General features: G+C 40.9%; 1 protein-coding gene across 8 annotated transcripts in view; it reads right to left on the bottom strand.

Moving 5' to 3' along the window:
• CHDH (choline dehydrogenase) overlaps positions 1-17,491 on the bottom strand; it is a 38,681-nt gene that overhangs the window by 7,493 nt on the left and 13,697 nt on the right. For 6 of the 8 annotated variants that reach the window (XM_049098289.1, XM_049098284.1, XM_049098286.1 and 3 more), the window contains exon 3: positions 710-1,469. In XM_049098289.1, the coding sequence (XP_048954246.1) occupies positions 710-1,442 (733 nt within the window). In that variant the 5' untranslated portion in view covers positions 1,443-1,469. The remainder of the gene's footprint in view (positions 1-709; positions 1,470-17,491) is intronic. The other 2 variants (XM_049098287.1, XM_049098288.1) reach the window with 1 other exon arrangement.

The raw sequence follows: 17,491 nt of genomic DNA, 5'->3' as shown, positions 1-17,491 counted from the left end.
GCAAGGACATCAGGAACGGTGCCCCCCACCCCCTTCTCCTGGTACCTGTGGGGTGGGGAGTTGGAAGCGGCTGGAGAAAGATGGTATTTGACCTTCCCCTGCGGCTGGGAGCTCCGCATCCCAAGTTAGGCTGAGACCCCAAGTCCCTGCTGGACTGAAATCTGCATCCACGTGGGGGTGGAAGGCCCCCTCTGCTCCCCACGGCATGGCAGGCCGGGAGCTGCCGATAAAAGGGAGTGAAAACCCTGTGGAGGCAGGCAGGAGCCTAGGTCAGCCCAGGCCTTGCCTCTCCCCCTGCGGCGAGCAGGGCGCTTCGGGGCTCAGTGCCCCGGTTTCCTCATCGGCACATCCCTTCAGCCTCTGGGCGCTCTGGTCACAGTTGCCGCTCCCTGTCACCAGAGGCCTGCAGATGCCCGAGTCTGTCTCCAAACTGTCTCTCACTGGCTGTGGGCTGTACTGCGTGGCCTCTAGGGGGTGTGACACCCCGGCCATGGGGCCTCCTGCGAGCCTCCGTTTCCTGTCACTCGCTGACCACGATGGGGGCAGGAGGCACAGGTGCTCTGGTGGAGACTGGCTTCCAAGAGGAGGAACAGGGGGGGGGGGGGGAGGGGGGGGGCCGGGGGAGGAGAGCCAAGGGAGGAGGGGCCCGGGGAGGGGGCCCGGGGGAGGGGGTCAGGGGAGGGCAGCCGGGAGGGGGCCCGGGCGCTACCTTGGTGGATGGTCCTGTCCATCCACCCGAAGCCCTCCTGCTGGAAGCCGTTCATGTCGTCGGTGAGCGGGTAGCCGGCCTGCCGCGCGGCGTCCAGGAAGGCGCGGTGCAGCGGGTGGTCGGTGCGGCCGCGGGACACGTGCAGCGGGCCGCGGCCGCCGCGGTAGGGGCCGGCGCCCAGCTCGTGGCTCTGCGCCCTGCGGAAGTAGGGCAGGCAGCGCGCGTAGCCCCAGCCCGCCGCGCCCTCGCGCTGCCAGCGCTCGTAGTCCTCGGCGTGGCCGCGCACGTACACCATGGCGTTGAGCGAGGACGAGCCGCCCCACACGCGGCCGCGCGGCCAGTACAGCACGCGGCCGCCCAGGCCCGCCTGCGGCTCCGTGTGGTAGCACCAGTTGTACCTGTCGTCGCGCAGGTTGGCCACGAGCGCGGCGGGCATGTGGATCTTCCAGAGCAGCCGCTTGCTCCCGGCGAGCAGGTCCCGGGGCCCGGCCTCCAGCAGCAGCAGGCGCACGGCGGGGTCCTCGGTGAGCCGCGCCGCCAGCACGCAGCCCGCCGAGCCCGCGCCCACCACCACGTGGCTGTACTCGCCGGGGCCGGGGCCGGGGCCGGGGCCGGGGCCGGGGCTGGAGCCCGCGCTGGCCCGCCGCCTCCCGGCTCCCCGGGCTCCCCAGGCTCCCCAGGCTCCCCAGGCGCCCGGGCGCCGCCCCCCGCAGCCTCGCAGGGCGCCCCACATGGTCCGGCCGAGTCCGGGGTCTCCCTGCTGGAACGAGAAGACGGGCCTCAGCTCGCAGTCCCGGGCCGCTGCGCGGGGGGTGCGGGGGGTGCGGGCGGCAGGCGGGGCGCGGGGCCGCGAGATCCCTGCGGGGCTCTCCAGCGCAGGGCTGCGCGCAGGGGCTCGTGCCCGAACTTGGAGGTGGGGTGACCCCAGCAAGGCGCCGCTGTGACGTGCGTACACGAACCGGCCTTGCCCCCGCCGCTCGCCCGCTCAGGCCGGTGGCTGAGCCCCTGCCACGTGCCAGGCGCCATTTCATCCCCAGCAATACACGGAACGGGCCGTCCGCCCTCGGAACTCACGGTCTGGCGCTCGGGAGGCGGAAGACGGAGGTCACCCAAGGAAGGAAGGAAGGTCAGGGTGCGACCCGAGGGCCACCGGTGAGCGCGAGGGCGCCGCAGCAGGCCGCACGGCCGGAGCTGCCATCTCCAGCGACCCCTCCGCAGAGCGCCGGGAGCTTTCGGGGGGCCTCTGCCCGCCACGTGCAAATTAACCCCAACACGCCCATCGCACAGAGGTAGAAAGGAAGCGGGATATCCCACTCTACCGACGCAAGGCCATCAGAGAAGTTCAGGCGCGCAAGGCTGGAAAGCGCAGGAACCTCAAGGGAGCCCTGATCCATCCACCAGCCCGCCCCTAGGGCAGCCTGAGAGCTAAGGGGCTAGAGAAAGACCCCGCCGCCCCTCGTGCAGACACAGGAGAAAGAAGCCCCAAGGCCTCATGAAAGCCGGAGCACAGAAGAACCTTCCAGCACTCCAGGCCCCATACTAGCACAAGGTAGCAGTGCCCAGCACTCCACTCCCAACTAGGTTGCTCGACACTCCACATCCATGATCTGGTGGAATGAAAAGCGTGACCTTTCCTAGGCATGAATACGATTCACCTCCATCCCTGCTGTCCTGTTACAAGGTCCAGCATTCATAAAGGCTTAAGAGACCCAGATGAAAAGCTGGGGAAGGTGGTGGAGGAGGAGGATCTCGAGCTCATCTCCTCCCAGACGCGGGGCAGGGGGTAGGGGAGGTGGAGCAACAAGGACACAGAATACAGCTGACCCTGAAAACCACCTGAAGACTGGCAGAAGGGCCAGTCCAGAGCTAAAAGCATACAGAGAAGGCCCTATCAAGAAGGGGAGGAGGGGCGGAGATGCAGTCAGGGACCAATCTCTGGCACTGCACTGCGGCAGCTTTCCCGCCACAAGCCAGAAGACTATCACAAGCAGGGAGGTCTTTCCCGAGGAGCCAGGGGATCCCCCATCCTGGGGATCTGCACTGGGAAGACGAGCCCCTGTAGTGTCTGGCTTTGAAAATCACGGAGGCTTCACTCTGGGAGAGCTGGAGGACTTCAGGAAAGCAAGAGTCTTGCTCTCAGAGGGCACCATATCACCCAGTTTGAGACGCAGCACGGGAACAGCAGTTTGACGAGCACCTGGCTTAAGTGCGAAGATTATTTACTACTTTTAGCCCATTGCTGAATGGGCAGGGATCTGTAGGAGATTTCTCCAGGAACAGAAGTGCTGGTGACGCTATCTTTCTTGCCCTCCTTGAGTGCCACTGGTTGGATGCTTACAGGAGCCACTTCTGATACTTCATCTACCTTGCTGGCATTGCTTGCCCCCTCCACCAGCATTCCCCTGTGGACCCACACCACTCAACCTGCCTGCCCCGGCAGGTGTCCCTCCAAAGCGACTCTTCCCCTCACACCCAGCAGGCAGCCACAACTGGGCCTGGCATCCATCCAAAGTGACTCCTGACCTGGATTAGTGGAGAGCCAGCACCATACCCCAGCGTGTTTCAGCGGCTACAGCCAGGCCTTTCAGCCAGCTGTGCTAAGAGCTAACACCGCACACCAGCACGCCTGCAGCAGTTACAGTTGGGTTTTCTAAGGCAGCTGTGCTCGGGGCCAGCCCTGCTCACCAGTGTGCCCGCAGCAGCTACAGCTGGGCCTTCCACCCAGCCATGTCAGGAGCCAGCCTGCTCACCAGTGTGTCTGCAGCAGCTGCTCCCAACAGCCAGCTGGGCTGGGGGCCAGCCCCACCCATCAGCACACCCGCAGCAGTACAGCCACGCCACTCACGCAGCCATACAAGGGAACAGCCCTGCCCAACAGGACGCCACAGAAGTTGTGGCCCAGTCACAACAGGAGGGTGTAAGCAGCCCACACAAGGGACACCCTTTGAATGCCAGGTTCTGGTGACCGGGGAGATTGCACTACTGGGCCCTACAGGATGCCTTCTACAAAAGGCCACTACTTTCAAGACCAGGAGGCATAGCTACTCTACCTAATACATAGAAGCCAACACAGTCCGACAAAATGAGGATACAGAAGAATGTATTCCAACAAGACGATGACAGGACCTCAGAAAAAGAACTAAGCAAAATGGAGATCAGCAATCTAACTACAGAAGAGCTCAAAGTAATGGTCATAGGATGCTCACTGAGAAAAGTGCATGAGCTCAGAGAGAATATCAACAAGAGAAAACATAAAAAGGCACAAATCAGAGTGGAATAATAGCTTAAAAATACAATAGAGGAAATCAACAGCAACTTAGAGGATGCAGAAGAACAGATCAGCAATCTGGAAGACAGGAGAGTGGAAAGCGCTCAAACTGAACAGCAAAAAGAAAAAGAATTTTAAAAATATGGATTAAGGGTGGATTAAGGGATCTCTGAGACAACATCACGTGTCCTAACATTTACCTTAAAGGGATCCCAGAAAGAGGAGAAAGAATGGGGCAGAAAACTTATTTGAAGAAGTAATAGCTGAACATTTCTCTAACCTGGGGAAGAAAACAGACATCCAGGTCCAGGAAGCACAAAAAGCCTCTAAGGCTAGATATTTACAATTGTTATATTCTCTTGTTGGGTTGATCTACGTCCACACCAAGGCACGTTACAAAAATGGCAAAAATTAAAGAGAATCATAAAAGCAGAAAGAGAAAAGTAAATAGTTACAGATGAGGAAAACCCCCATAAAGCTATCACCAGATATTTCAGCAGAAACTTTGCAGGAAGAAAGGAGTGACATAATACAAAGTGCTGAAAGGAAAAAAATCTACTGCCAAGAATACTGTATCTGCCAAGATTATTGTTCAGAATTCAAGGAGAGAGAGTTTCTTAGACAAAAGTTGAAAACGTTCATCACCACTAACACAACCTTATAAGAAATGTTAAAGGGATCCCTTTAAGAGGAAAATAAAAAGGTCATAACTAGAAGAAAATTATGAAAGGAAACAATTTCACTGGTAAAAGCAAACACAGAAAGGTAGTAGATTAATCACTTATAAAGCTAGTGTGAAGGTAAAGACAAGGTCAATTATACCTATAAAATTTAGCTAAGGGATACACAAAATAAAAAGATATAAAATATTATGTCATATACATTAAAACATGGAGTAGGGGAGTAAAAATGTAGTAATTTCAGAATATGTTCAAACTCAAGTGCCCACCAACTTAAATATAGATTGTTACATACATAGGATGTAATATATAAGCTTTACAGTGATCACAAACCAAAAATTGTATAATAAATACACAAAAAATAAGGACAAAGACATCCTTAGCATAGCACTAAAAAAGAGTCATCAGATCACAAGCAAAGAAAGCAAGAGAAGAAAGCAATGGAAAAGAACTACCACCAAAACAACCAGAAAACAACTTACAAAAGGGCAATAAGTGCAAACCTATCAATAATTACTATAAATGTAAATGAACATACCTTAAATCAAAAGGTATAGGATGACTGAATGGATAAAAAAAAAATAAGACCATCTTATACTAGACTTATACTAGACTCACTTCAGACCTAAACACATATGCAGACTGAAAGTGAAGGGGTAGAAAAAGATATTCTATGAGAATGGTAGGAAAAAAAAAAAGCCGGGGCAGCAATACTTATATTAGACAAAATAGACTTTAAAACAAAGACTGTAACAAGGGAAAGCATTACATAATGATAAAGGGATCAATCCAACAAGAGAATATAACAATTGTAAATATCTACGCATCGGACATAGGAAGACCTAAATATATGAAGCAAATATTAATAGACATAAAGGGAGAAATTGATAGTAGTACAATAATAATAGAGGCCTTTAAAATCCCACTTGCATCAATGGATAGATCATCCATGCAAAAAAGCATTAAGGAAACAGTGGTTTTGAGTGGTACATCAGACAAGTAGACTTAACAGATATATACAGAAGACTCCATCCAAAAACAACAGAATACATATTCTTTTCAGGTGCATATGGAATGTTCTCCAAGATAGTTCTCGTGTTAGGCCACAAAACAGGTCTTAATAAATTTAAGGAGACTCAAATCGTATCAAGCATATTTTCCAACCATGATGGTATGAAACTAGAAATCAATTACAGAAAGAAATTAGAAAAAAACACAAATATGTGGAGGCTAAATAACATGCAACCAATAGGTCATGAAGAAATAAAAGAGGAAACTAAAAAACATCCAGAGACAAATGAAAATAGACACAAAATGGTTCAAAATCTTTGGGACTTGGGTATCCTGGGTAGCTCAGCAGTTTAGCGCAGCCTTCAGCCCAGGGTGTGATCCTGGAGACCGGGGATTGAGTCCCGCGCCGGGCTCCTTGCAAGGGGCTGCTTCTCCCTCTGCCTGTGTCTCTGCCTCTCTCTCGCTCGCTCGCTCTGTCTCTCATGAATAAAAAAAAAAAATCTTTGGGACTTAGCAGAAGTAGTTCTAAGAGGGAAGTTTATAGTAATACAGTCCTACCTCAAGGAAACAGAAAAAATTCTCAAATAAGCAATCTAACTAAAAAAAGAAGAAACCTAAAGTCAGTAGAAGGAAGGAATTACTAAATATCCTGGCAGAAATAAATAAGATAAAGACTTAAAAATAAAACAATAGAAAAGATCAATGAAACTAAGAGCTGGTTCTTTGGTAAGATAAACAAAATTGATAAACCTTTAGCCAGATTCATTAAGAAAAAAAAGACTCAAATTTTAAAAAATCACAAATGAAAGAGAATTTACAACCAACACCCAGAAATACAAAGGATTGTGATATTACTATGAAAAATTATACACCAACAAATTGAAATATCTAGAAGTGGATAAATTCCTAAAAACACACAATTTTCCAAGACTGAATCAGGAAGAAATAAAAATCTGAATAGACCTATTACTAGTAATGAAATTTAATCAGTAATGACAAAACTCTCAACAAACAAAAGTCCAGAACAAGATATTTTCACAGGTGAACTCTATCAAACATTTAAAGCGTTAATACCTATCGTTCTCAAATTATTCCAAAAAATAGAAGAGAAAGGAATGCTTCCAAATTCATTCTATGTGGTTGACACTACCCTCATACCAAAACCAGAGAAAGACACTATAAGAAAATTATAGACCAATATCCCTGATGAACATGGTTGCAAAAATCCTCAACAAAATATTAGCAAACCCAGTTAGCAAACAATACGTTAAAAGGATCATTCACCATAATTAAGTGGGATATATCCCAGAGATGTAAGGATGGTTCAACATTTACAAATCAATTAACCTGATACACCATGTTAACAAAATAAAGGATAAAAATTATATGATCATCTCAATATATACAGAAAAAAACATTTAACAAAATTCAATACCTATTCATGATAAAACTCTCAACAAAGTGGGTAGAAAGGCAGCATACCTCAAGATAATAACGGCCATATATGACACACCCACAGCTAACATCACAGTCAATGGTGAAAAGCTGAAAGCTTTCTCTCTAAGATCAGGAACAAGAGAAAGATGTCCACTCTCGCCACTTTTACTAAACATAGTACCAGAAGTCCTGGCCACAACAATCAGAGAAGAAAAAGAAATAAAAGGCATCCAAACTGGTAAAGGAAAAGTAAAACTGTCACTATTTGCAGATGGCATGTTACTATATATATAATATATATATATATATAAATTATATATTTATATTATATATTTATATTATATATAAAGCCCTAAAGATTAAAAAAAGCCCTATTAAAACTATTAAATGAATTCAGTAAAGTTGCAGGATACAAAATTACTATACAGAGCACTGCTGAGTTTCTATACACTAATAATCTGGCAGAAAGAGAAATTAAGAAAATAGTCCCATTTACAACTGCATCAAAAAGAATAAGATGCCTAGGAATATATTTAACCGAGAGTTCAAAGACTTGTACTTTGAACTATAAGGTATCAATGAAAAAACCTGGAGACAACACAAAGAAATGTAAAGATCTACCATGGTCATACGTTTAAATAATTAATATCCTTAAAATGTTCATATTTCCCAAAGCAGTCTATAGATTCAGTGCAATCCTTATCAAATAACCATAGTATTTTTTACAGAACTAGAACAAATAATTCTCAAATTTGTATGGAACCACAAAAGATCCTGAATAGCCAAAGCAATCTTGAGAAAGAACAAAGCTGGAGGGATCATATGCCCAGATTTCAAACTATAGTACAAAGCCATAGTAATCAAAACATTATGGTACTGGCACAAAAGCAGACACATAAATCAATAGTACAGAATAGAGAGCCCAGAAATAAACCCACGCTTATGTGGTCAATTAATCTATGACAAAGGAGGCAAGAATAACCAATATACAAAAAAGACAGTCTCTTTAATAGTGTTGGGAAAATGGGGCAGCTATGTTGAAAAGAATGAAACCAGGCCATTTTCTTATACCATACACAAAGATAAACTGAAAATGGATTAAAGACCTAACTGTAAGACCTAAAACCATAAGAATCATATAAGTAAACATAGCCAATAAATTCTGACATCTGCCTTAGCAATATTTGTCTGTGTTGATCTCTCCAGGCAAAGGAAACAAAAGCAAAAAGAAACAACTGGGATTACATCAAATTAAAAAGCTTTTGCACAACAAAAAAGCTTTTTAATCAACAAAATGAAAAGGCAAGATATTTGAGAGACAAATGAATGGTTGGAAGAAGATATGTGCAAATGATATATCTGATAAGGAGTTAATATCCAAATATATAAGGAACTTCTACAACTCAAGACCAGAAAAAACAAATAATCTGATTTTAAAAAGGGCAGAGGACCTGAGTAGACATTTATTTCTAAAAAAAGACATACACATGGCCAATAGATACATGAAAAGATGCTCAGCGTCACAAATCATTAGGGAATTGAAAATCAAAACCACAATAGGAAATCCCCTCATACCAGTTAGAATGGTTACTCTCAAAAAGACAAGAAATAACAAGTGTTGGCAAGAAAAGGGAACCCTCATGCAGTTTACAGGAATGTAAGTTGGTGCAGCCACTGTGGAAAACAGTATGATGGTTCCTCAAAATATTAAAAATAGAAATACTATATGATCTGGTAATTCCACTTCTGGGTATATCCTCAAGGAAAACAAAAACACTGATTTAAAAATATATATGTACTCTATGTTTATTGCAGCATTATTCACAAGAGCCAAGATATGAAAGCAACCTAGATGTCCTTCGATAGATGAATGGATAAAGAAAATGTGGTACCACAATGGAATTATTAGTCATAAAAAAATGAAATCTTGACATTTATGACAACATGGATGGACCAAGAGGGTATTATGTCAAGGGAAATAAGTTGGACACAGAAGGACAAATACCATATGATTCCATATGTGGAGTCTTAAAAGGAAAGCAAACAAAAAACAAACAAACTCATAAATATAAGGAAGGAAAAATACTAATTGGTGGTTGCCAGAGCTTAGGGATAGGGGATAGACAAAAATAGGTGAAGGGGATTATGAGATACAAACTTTCAGTTATAAAATAAGTCACGAAGATGAAAAGTACAGCACAGGAAATATAGTCAATAATACTGCAATAACATTGTATGGTGGCAAATGGTGACTACATTTATTATGGTGAACATTTTGTAATCATTTAATTCTTGAATCAATATATTATAAACCTGAAACTAATATAATATTGTATACTTAACTAAAATTAAAAATAATATGTATTCAATATAGAGACATAAAAGAGCAAGAAAAAGAAATGACTCATTATCAAGAGATAGTCAATAAAACCAGACTGAGGGAGGACCTGTCCAGATGTCAGAACTGTCAAAGACTTCAAAATAATCAAGTTCCACTTTTTAAAAGATTTAGTTGAAAAGGTGGACAATATGTTGAACAGATAGGTGACTGCTGCAAAAATTGGAAACTACAAAAAAAAGGGACAAACAGAAATGTTCAAAATAAAAATATCAGAAATGAATAATTTGTTCGGTTACAGCAGAGAAGAGAGTAAGTGAAAATGCAAATTAGATTAGTAGGAACTATCCAAATGGAAATATAAAATGAAGGAAGAGTGAAAGAAAGAGGAAGAGAGAACAGCTAAGAGCCATGGGATGATATCAAACTATTTAGAGTTAAGACCATTGGAATCCCATCACCCAGACGGGCACTGAGGGGGGCACTTGACGAGATGAGCACTGGGTGTTATACTATATGTTGGCAAATCGAACTCCAATAAAAAATATACCCCCCAAAAAAATCATTGGAATCCCAGTAGGAGGAGAGGCTAAAAGGAAAAGGGGAAGGAGGAGTGAGGGGCAGAGGAAGAAAGGGAAGAGAGAGAAGAGCAAGAGAAAAAGGCAGAGAAAAAATTTTTTAAAGCGATCATTGCTGAGACTTTCCCAAAATTAATATAAGACAAAACATCACAGATCCAAGAAGCTTAGAGTATCCCATGCAGATTTTTTTTAAAAAACACATCTCACACACACACACACACACACACAAAACACATCTCGCTACATCATAGTCAAATTGCAGAAATCCTACGTAAAAATCATCAAGACAGCCAGCCAAAAAAAAAGAAACATGCACAGAGGAATAAATATAAGAGTGACAACCAACTTCTCATCAGAAAATATGCAATCCAGAAGATAATGGAGTGACAACTGTAAAATACTGAAATGAGGGGGGAGGGGATCCAATAAACTTAAAACTCTCTATATCCATTCTCTTTCAAATATGAAGGAGAAAGACATCTTCAGAGAAACAAAAGCTGAGGGAATTTATTGCCAGTGGATCTGCACTGCAAGATATGATACAGGAAATTCTTCATGTAAAAGAAGTATGACACCAGAAAGAAATTTTACAAAAGAAAAAAAAAAAAAAGGGACACCCGGGTAGCTCAGTGGTTTAGCACCTGCCGTCAGCCCAGGGTGTGATCCTGGAGTCCTGGGATTGGGCTCCCTGCATGGAGCCTGCTTCTCCCTCTGCCTATGTCTCTGCCCCTCTCTCCCTGTGTCTCTCATGAATAAATAAAAAAAAAATATTTTTTAAAAAAGCAATGGAAATGATAAAAATTTGGCTGTATGGGTTTCTTATGACTGTTATAACAAATTACCATAAACTTGGTGGCTTAAAACAACACAAATTTATTCTCTTACAGTTCTGGAGGCCAGCAGTTTGAAAGCAGTTTCACTGGGCTAAAAAGTCAAGGTGTCATTCAGGGCCTGTTTCTTCTAGAAGCTCCCTAGAGGAGAATGCATTTCCTTGCATTTTCTAGATTCCAGGGGTCACCTGCATTCCTTAACCTCTTGCTTCTGTTGTCACATCTTGTACTTCTGTATTTGTATCTGCCTCTTATTAGGACACTTGTGATTACATCACTGGGACCACCTGGACAATCCAGGATCATCTCTCCATCTCCGCATTATTAATCTCATCTGCAAAATCCATGTTGCCATATAAGGTAACATATTCACAGACTCCAGAGTTAGAACATGGATATTATGGGAGGCAATCATTAAGCCTACCACAGTGGGTAAATACAACTTTTTCCCCTTGTTTTTATTTGTATTTTGTAATCTAGGAATTATTATATATTTTTATTCAAGAATAATTAACACAATGTTATGTTATCTTCACATGTACAATATACAATATAATGATTCAATAATTCTATACATTTTTCAGTGCTCATCAAGATAAGTGTCCTCTTAATGATAGAGAACCAAGGGTTGACAGAAGAAGTGGAGTGAGGGCTGGGCTAATTGAATGATGGGCATTAAGGAGGTCACTTGTTATGATGAGCACTGGATGTTATATGTAAGTGATGAATCACTAAATTCAACTCCTGAACTTAATATTATATTATATTAAACTAGAATTTAAATAAAATTTGAAAAATAATCAAGGGAATGTAGTATAATCCTACTAAGGATCTAGTTTATAGCAGTTATAAAGAATTTTTATAATAAAAACTTTCCTTGGGGCACCTGAGTGGCTCAGGGGTTGAGCGTCTGCCTTTGGCCCAGGTCGTGATCCCAGGGCCCTGGGATCAAGTCCTACATCAGGCTGCCCGCAGAGAGCCTGCTTCTCCCTCTACCTATGTCTCTGTGTCTCTCATGAATAAATAAATAAAATCTAAAAACAAAACAAAACTTTACTTAGAAAAAAAGATAAGTGTAGTCTCAATCTTCTTTATCTTTTTCACCCATCCCCCAACCCACCTCCCTTCTAGCATATAAAATGGAATATTACTCAGCCATAAAAAAGAATGAGATCTTGCCATTGGCAACAATATGGAGGAACCTGGAGAGTATAATGCTAAATCAAAGAAGTCAGAGAAAGACAGATAACATATAATTTCACTCATGTGGAATTTAAGAAACAAAGCAAATGAACAAAAAAAAAAAAAAAAGAGAGAGACCAACAAAAAAACAGATCCCTCTTATTTTTAATCTCTTCAGAATATAATTGGGGATCCCTGGGTGGCGCAGCGGTTTGGCGCCTGCCTTTGGCCCAGGGCGCAATCCTGGAGACCCGGGATCAAATCCCACGTCGGGCCCCCAGTGCATGGAGCCTGTTTCTCCCTCTGCCTGTGTCTCTTCCCCTCTCTCTGTGTGACTATCATAAATAAATAAAAATTAAAAAAAAAAGAATATAATTGACTGTCTAAAGCAAAAGTAGTAAAATATACAATAGTTTATATATGTGGCATTAAAATGTACACAACAATAACAGCACAAAGAGTGGGATGGGGAGAAATAGAAGTATACTTGTATCAGGCTTTTAAACCATACACAAAGTGGTACAATATTATTTGAAGGTATACTGTGATAAGTGAAAGATAGATACTGTAAACCCTATCACAATCACTAAAAATTAAATAAATAAAACAAGAATTGTAGCTAATAAGTCAATAGTAGAAATAAAATAATATAGAATAATCAAAAGAGGTACTAAAACGAAAAAGAGATAGTACAAATAGCAAAATGTTACATTTAAATCTAACCATATCAGTAACTGCATTAAGTATAAATAGTATAGACACTCGAATTACAATGCAGATTCTCAGATGAAATTTGAAAAAAGCAGGAATCAAATATATGCTGTCTACAAAAAAAAGCTACTTTCAATACAAAGACATAATAAAAAATGGAAAAAGATGTACCATATAAATAGCATATCAAAACAGTATACAAAAAAAAGGATTAGAGTGACTATACTAATATCAGACAATGTAGACTTCAGTACAAAGAATATTATCAAGGTTAAGAAGACATTTCAAGATGACAAAAGGGCCAATTTATCATAAGAACAAAATAATTCTAAATGTGTATGTGCCTACTACAGCTTCAAAATCATGAAGCAAAAATTGATAGAAAAGGAGAAAATAATCAATACACAATCACAGTTGGAGATCTCAACATTCCCCCTTTTCAGTAAGAGATAAAATCTTTAGGCAAAAAAAAAATCAGTAAGAATACAGAAAACTTAACATTATAAGCTAAACTGACTGAATTAACACTTCCTATTGAATGCCTAAACAACAGCAGAATACATGTTCTTTGCAAGTATACCTCACCAAGGGAGACCTTACTCTGGGTCATAATAAAAATTTCAACAAATGTAAAAGGGTTGATATGATACAAAGCATGTTCTCTGTCCACAAAAGAATTGATTTAAAATAAATAAAAAATATACATCTGAAAAATCCGTAAGAAATCAAGCAACACACTTCTATATAACCCATAAGCCAAAGAAGAGATCACAGGAAAAATTAAAATTAGCAAATGTTTGAATTGAATGAAAATGAAAACACAAGAGACCAAAATGTGTGGAAATCAGGTGAATTCCACATATTGAGGAAATATATGGCATTATGATGCTTATATTAGAAAATTCGGATCTCAAATTGATGATCTATACATTTGCCTTTAAAAAATCAGAAAAAAGAAAATCAATCCCATAGTAATCTAATAAACGTAACAGCAGAAATAAAATTGAAAACAAATTTAAAAGTTGAAAAAATAAAACCAAAATTTGGTTCTTTAAAGCAATAAAATAATAAACCTCTACTCAAAGAAAAGAGAGGTAACACAAATTACCAACATTGGCAATGACAGAGGAAGTATCACTACCTATTCTACAGATAAGTAACAGACAATATAAGGATAACATGGAAACTTTATGCCAAAAAATGTGATAATTGAAAGACAAGATTATCAAAGCTCACTCAAGAATTATGTAACCTAAGTAGCTACACATATCTATCAAAGAGATTGAATTCATTATTTAAACTCTTCTCACAAAAAAACAAAAACAAAAACCTTTAGACATCATTGGTAAAACCTAAGAAACATCCAAGATGGAATAATAGCAATTCTACAGAAAATAGAAGAGTAGAGAACACTTTCCCACTCATTTTTATAAAGCCAGCATTATCTTGTTACCAAAACCAGACAAAGACATCACAAGAAGATTACCCACCAATATCCATCATGAACAAAGATGCAAAAACCTTTAATAAAATTTTAGCAAATCAAATCTAGTAACATACCTCATAACCAACTAGAGTTTAACCCAGAGATGCAAAGTTGGCTCAACAGTAGAAAAGCAATGTATTTCATCATACTAAGAAACCAAAAAAGAAAAACCATATAGTCATCCTAATGCAGAAAGCATTTGGCAATATTCCATATTCCGTCCATAAAATCTCTGTGTACCCAGGTAATGAAAGAGAACTTCCTGAATAAAGAGCATCTATGAAATACCTACAGCTAACTCTGTACTAAATGGTGAAAGGCTAAAAGCATTCCCCCTGAGATCAGGAACGAGGCAAGGATATTCACTCTTTCCATGTTTATTCAACCTTGTGTGAAGGTTCTAACCAGAATTTTAAGGTTAATTAACTATTATAAAAGTAAGAGGCATACAGATTAGAATTATAAACATCCTTATTTGCACATAACACAATCATCTACAATAGAAATCCCCAAGGAATTTACAAAAGCGACTTGGAATTAATAAATGAATTTTTGCAAGGTCACAGGATACAAACAAGGTCAATGTACAAAGGCAATTGTATTTTTATATACTATTAACAATTGGCAATTTAAATGTAAAAAATGTAATAAAGGCAGTTTATTTTTTGATGTTTGACACTGACAGCTTCATGCTCCATTCCTCCCTCTTGCCCTATACATGGACAAGTCAGTAAGAAAGCCCTGGCATTCCTGCACTGGGGGGGGGGGGGGCGGGGGGCGGGGCTGGGGTGGAAGGGAGTGAGTGGGTGAGATCTTCAAACCATCCATATATAGGAATCTCCACTTTGGTCCCCCCTCTCCAACCATAATAAAAACCAGAGCCATTCATCCTTCCTTTCACTCAAGCCATCCTGGAGCAACTTGGATGTCTGCAGTGCTCTCCCCAGAAAGCCCCATTAGGGAAAAATAAGCCTTTTCATAGGCTCTTGATATATGTGTGGTATCATCAGTCTCAACATTCAAACAAATTCTACTGGTGGTAGAGTAGGCTTGCCCCATCTTCTGTGGGGCAACCACAAAACAGAACAATACTATTTATAAGAGCATCAGGAAATATGAAATACTTAGGAATAAATTTAACAGAATACGTGCAAAACTTATACAATGAAAGCTATAATTGATAAAAATTGATAAAAAATTTAAATAACCTAAAAATAAAAAAGAGCATGTACAGGAAGACTAACATTGTTATGAAGTCAATACTCTCTAAATTGATTTATAGATAAGGTGCAATGCAATCAAAACTCAGCGGGGGGGGGGGGGTAGGGTTGTAGAAATTGACATGCTGACTTCAATACATATATGGAAATACCAAGGCCACAGAAAGTTGTAGTAAGAGTCATTATGAAGAAACTCCACAGAACAGTGAAAATGAAGGGCCACAGAACTTCACATCAACGTGAATAAATCCCAGGAATATATTCAAATATAAAAAGCAAATTATGCATGGTATGACCTAAGACTTTTATACAAATACAGTTCTAAAACATGTAATTCATATGTGCATCCAACATCAGAGCCCCAAAATATATGAAGTAAACATTAAGAGATTTGAAGGGATTAACAGATAATTCTATAGTAATCAACAGAGACTTCAATACTCAGATTTCGATGGTGAACAGAATAACAGATCAACAGGCGACAGATGACTTAATTAACATTACAGAGCCACTGGACCTAGTAGATATACACAGAACACTCCACCGAGCAACAGAACATACATTCTTCTCAAGTGCACATGAAGCACTTGACATTTGTTATGCCACAAATCTTAATAAATTTAAAACTATTGAAATCATACAAAGTATATTTTCTGATCATACTGGAATGAAAATAGAAAATGATATCAAAAGGAAAACTAGAGAATTCTCAAATATGTGGAAACTAAACAACACACTCTTAACCAACTTGTCAAAGAAGAAATCACAAATGATATTAGAGACAAATGAAAATGAAATCAATATACCAAAACTCACAAGATGGAGCAAAAGCAGTGCAAAGAGGAACATTTTTAGTTGTAAATGCATACATTACATCTTAAGATACTAGACAAAACTAAACCCAAAGCTAGCAGATGGAAGGAAATAATAGATTAGAACAGAGATAAAAAATAATGATCAGAAAACAAGAGAAAAGCAAGCTAAAAGTTGGTTCTTAAAAAAAAAAAAAAAGACAAGCCTTTAAGTAGATTGGATAAGATAAAAAGAGAAGATTCCAATTAGTAAAATCAGAAGTGAAAGTGGGGACATCTCTATGATTTTACGGCATTAAAAAGGATTATAAGAAACCACTATGAATAACTGTAGGCCAACAAATTAGATGACTCAGCAAATTCCCAGATATACACCATGTACCCAAACTGAATTATGAAGAAACAAAAAATATTAATAAGCCTATAACTAGGACGTCTAAAATAAAATTTAAAGAAAGGAAAATAATGAGTGTTGACAAGGATGTAGGGAAATTGGAACCATTGTGCACTGCTGGTTGGAATGTAAAATGGCACAGTCACTGCAAACAAATAAAAAAAAAAAAAGTTTGGTGGTTCCTCAAAAAGCTAAACATAGAACTACCATATGATGGCAGTTCCACTCCTAGATATATACCAAAAGAACGGAAAGCAGGGTCTCAGATACTCGTACCTCAGTGTTTTTAGCAGGATCATTCACAAAAGCAAAAAGGCAGAAATAACACAAGTGGCCATCAACAGATGACTGAATGAGCAAGGTTGTGATATGCCGAACCATGGGGTGTGACTCAGACTTAAATAGAAACAAAGTTCTAATACATGCTACAACATGGATGAATCTTGAAAATATTATGTGAAGTAAAATAAGTCAGTAACGAAGGGACAACTGTTGTATGGTTCCACTTGTATGAGATAAATTCAAAGAGACAAAAAGATTAGAAGTGACCACGGGGTTGGTGGGGAGAGCAAATTGCAGACACACCTGAGATATGGCAGGTTTGGTTCCAGATCGATGCAATAAAGTAAATACCACAATAAAGTGAGTCAAATGATGTTTTTGGTTTCCCAGTGCATATAAAAGGTACGCTTACCCTAAACTGTAAGTCTATTACGTGTGCAATAGCACTATGCCCCCAAAAAACAACGCGTATGTCTTAATTTAAAAATATTACTAAAAAATGCTAACCATCCTCTGAGCTGATAGAGACATGTCTTTTGGCTGGTGGGGG

The sequence above is a fragment of the Canis lupus genome, chromosome 20 (genome assembly GCF_003254725.2).
Source record: "Canis lupus dingo isolate Sandy chromosome 20, ASM325472v2, whole genome shotgun sequence".
NCBI classification, from domain to species: Eukaryota; Metazoa; Chordata; class Mammalia; order Carnivora; family Canidae; genus Canis; species Canis lupus.
Note: the sequence above shows the minus strand (reverse complement) of the source record. Positions and strands in the feature narration are given on the sequence as shown.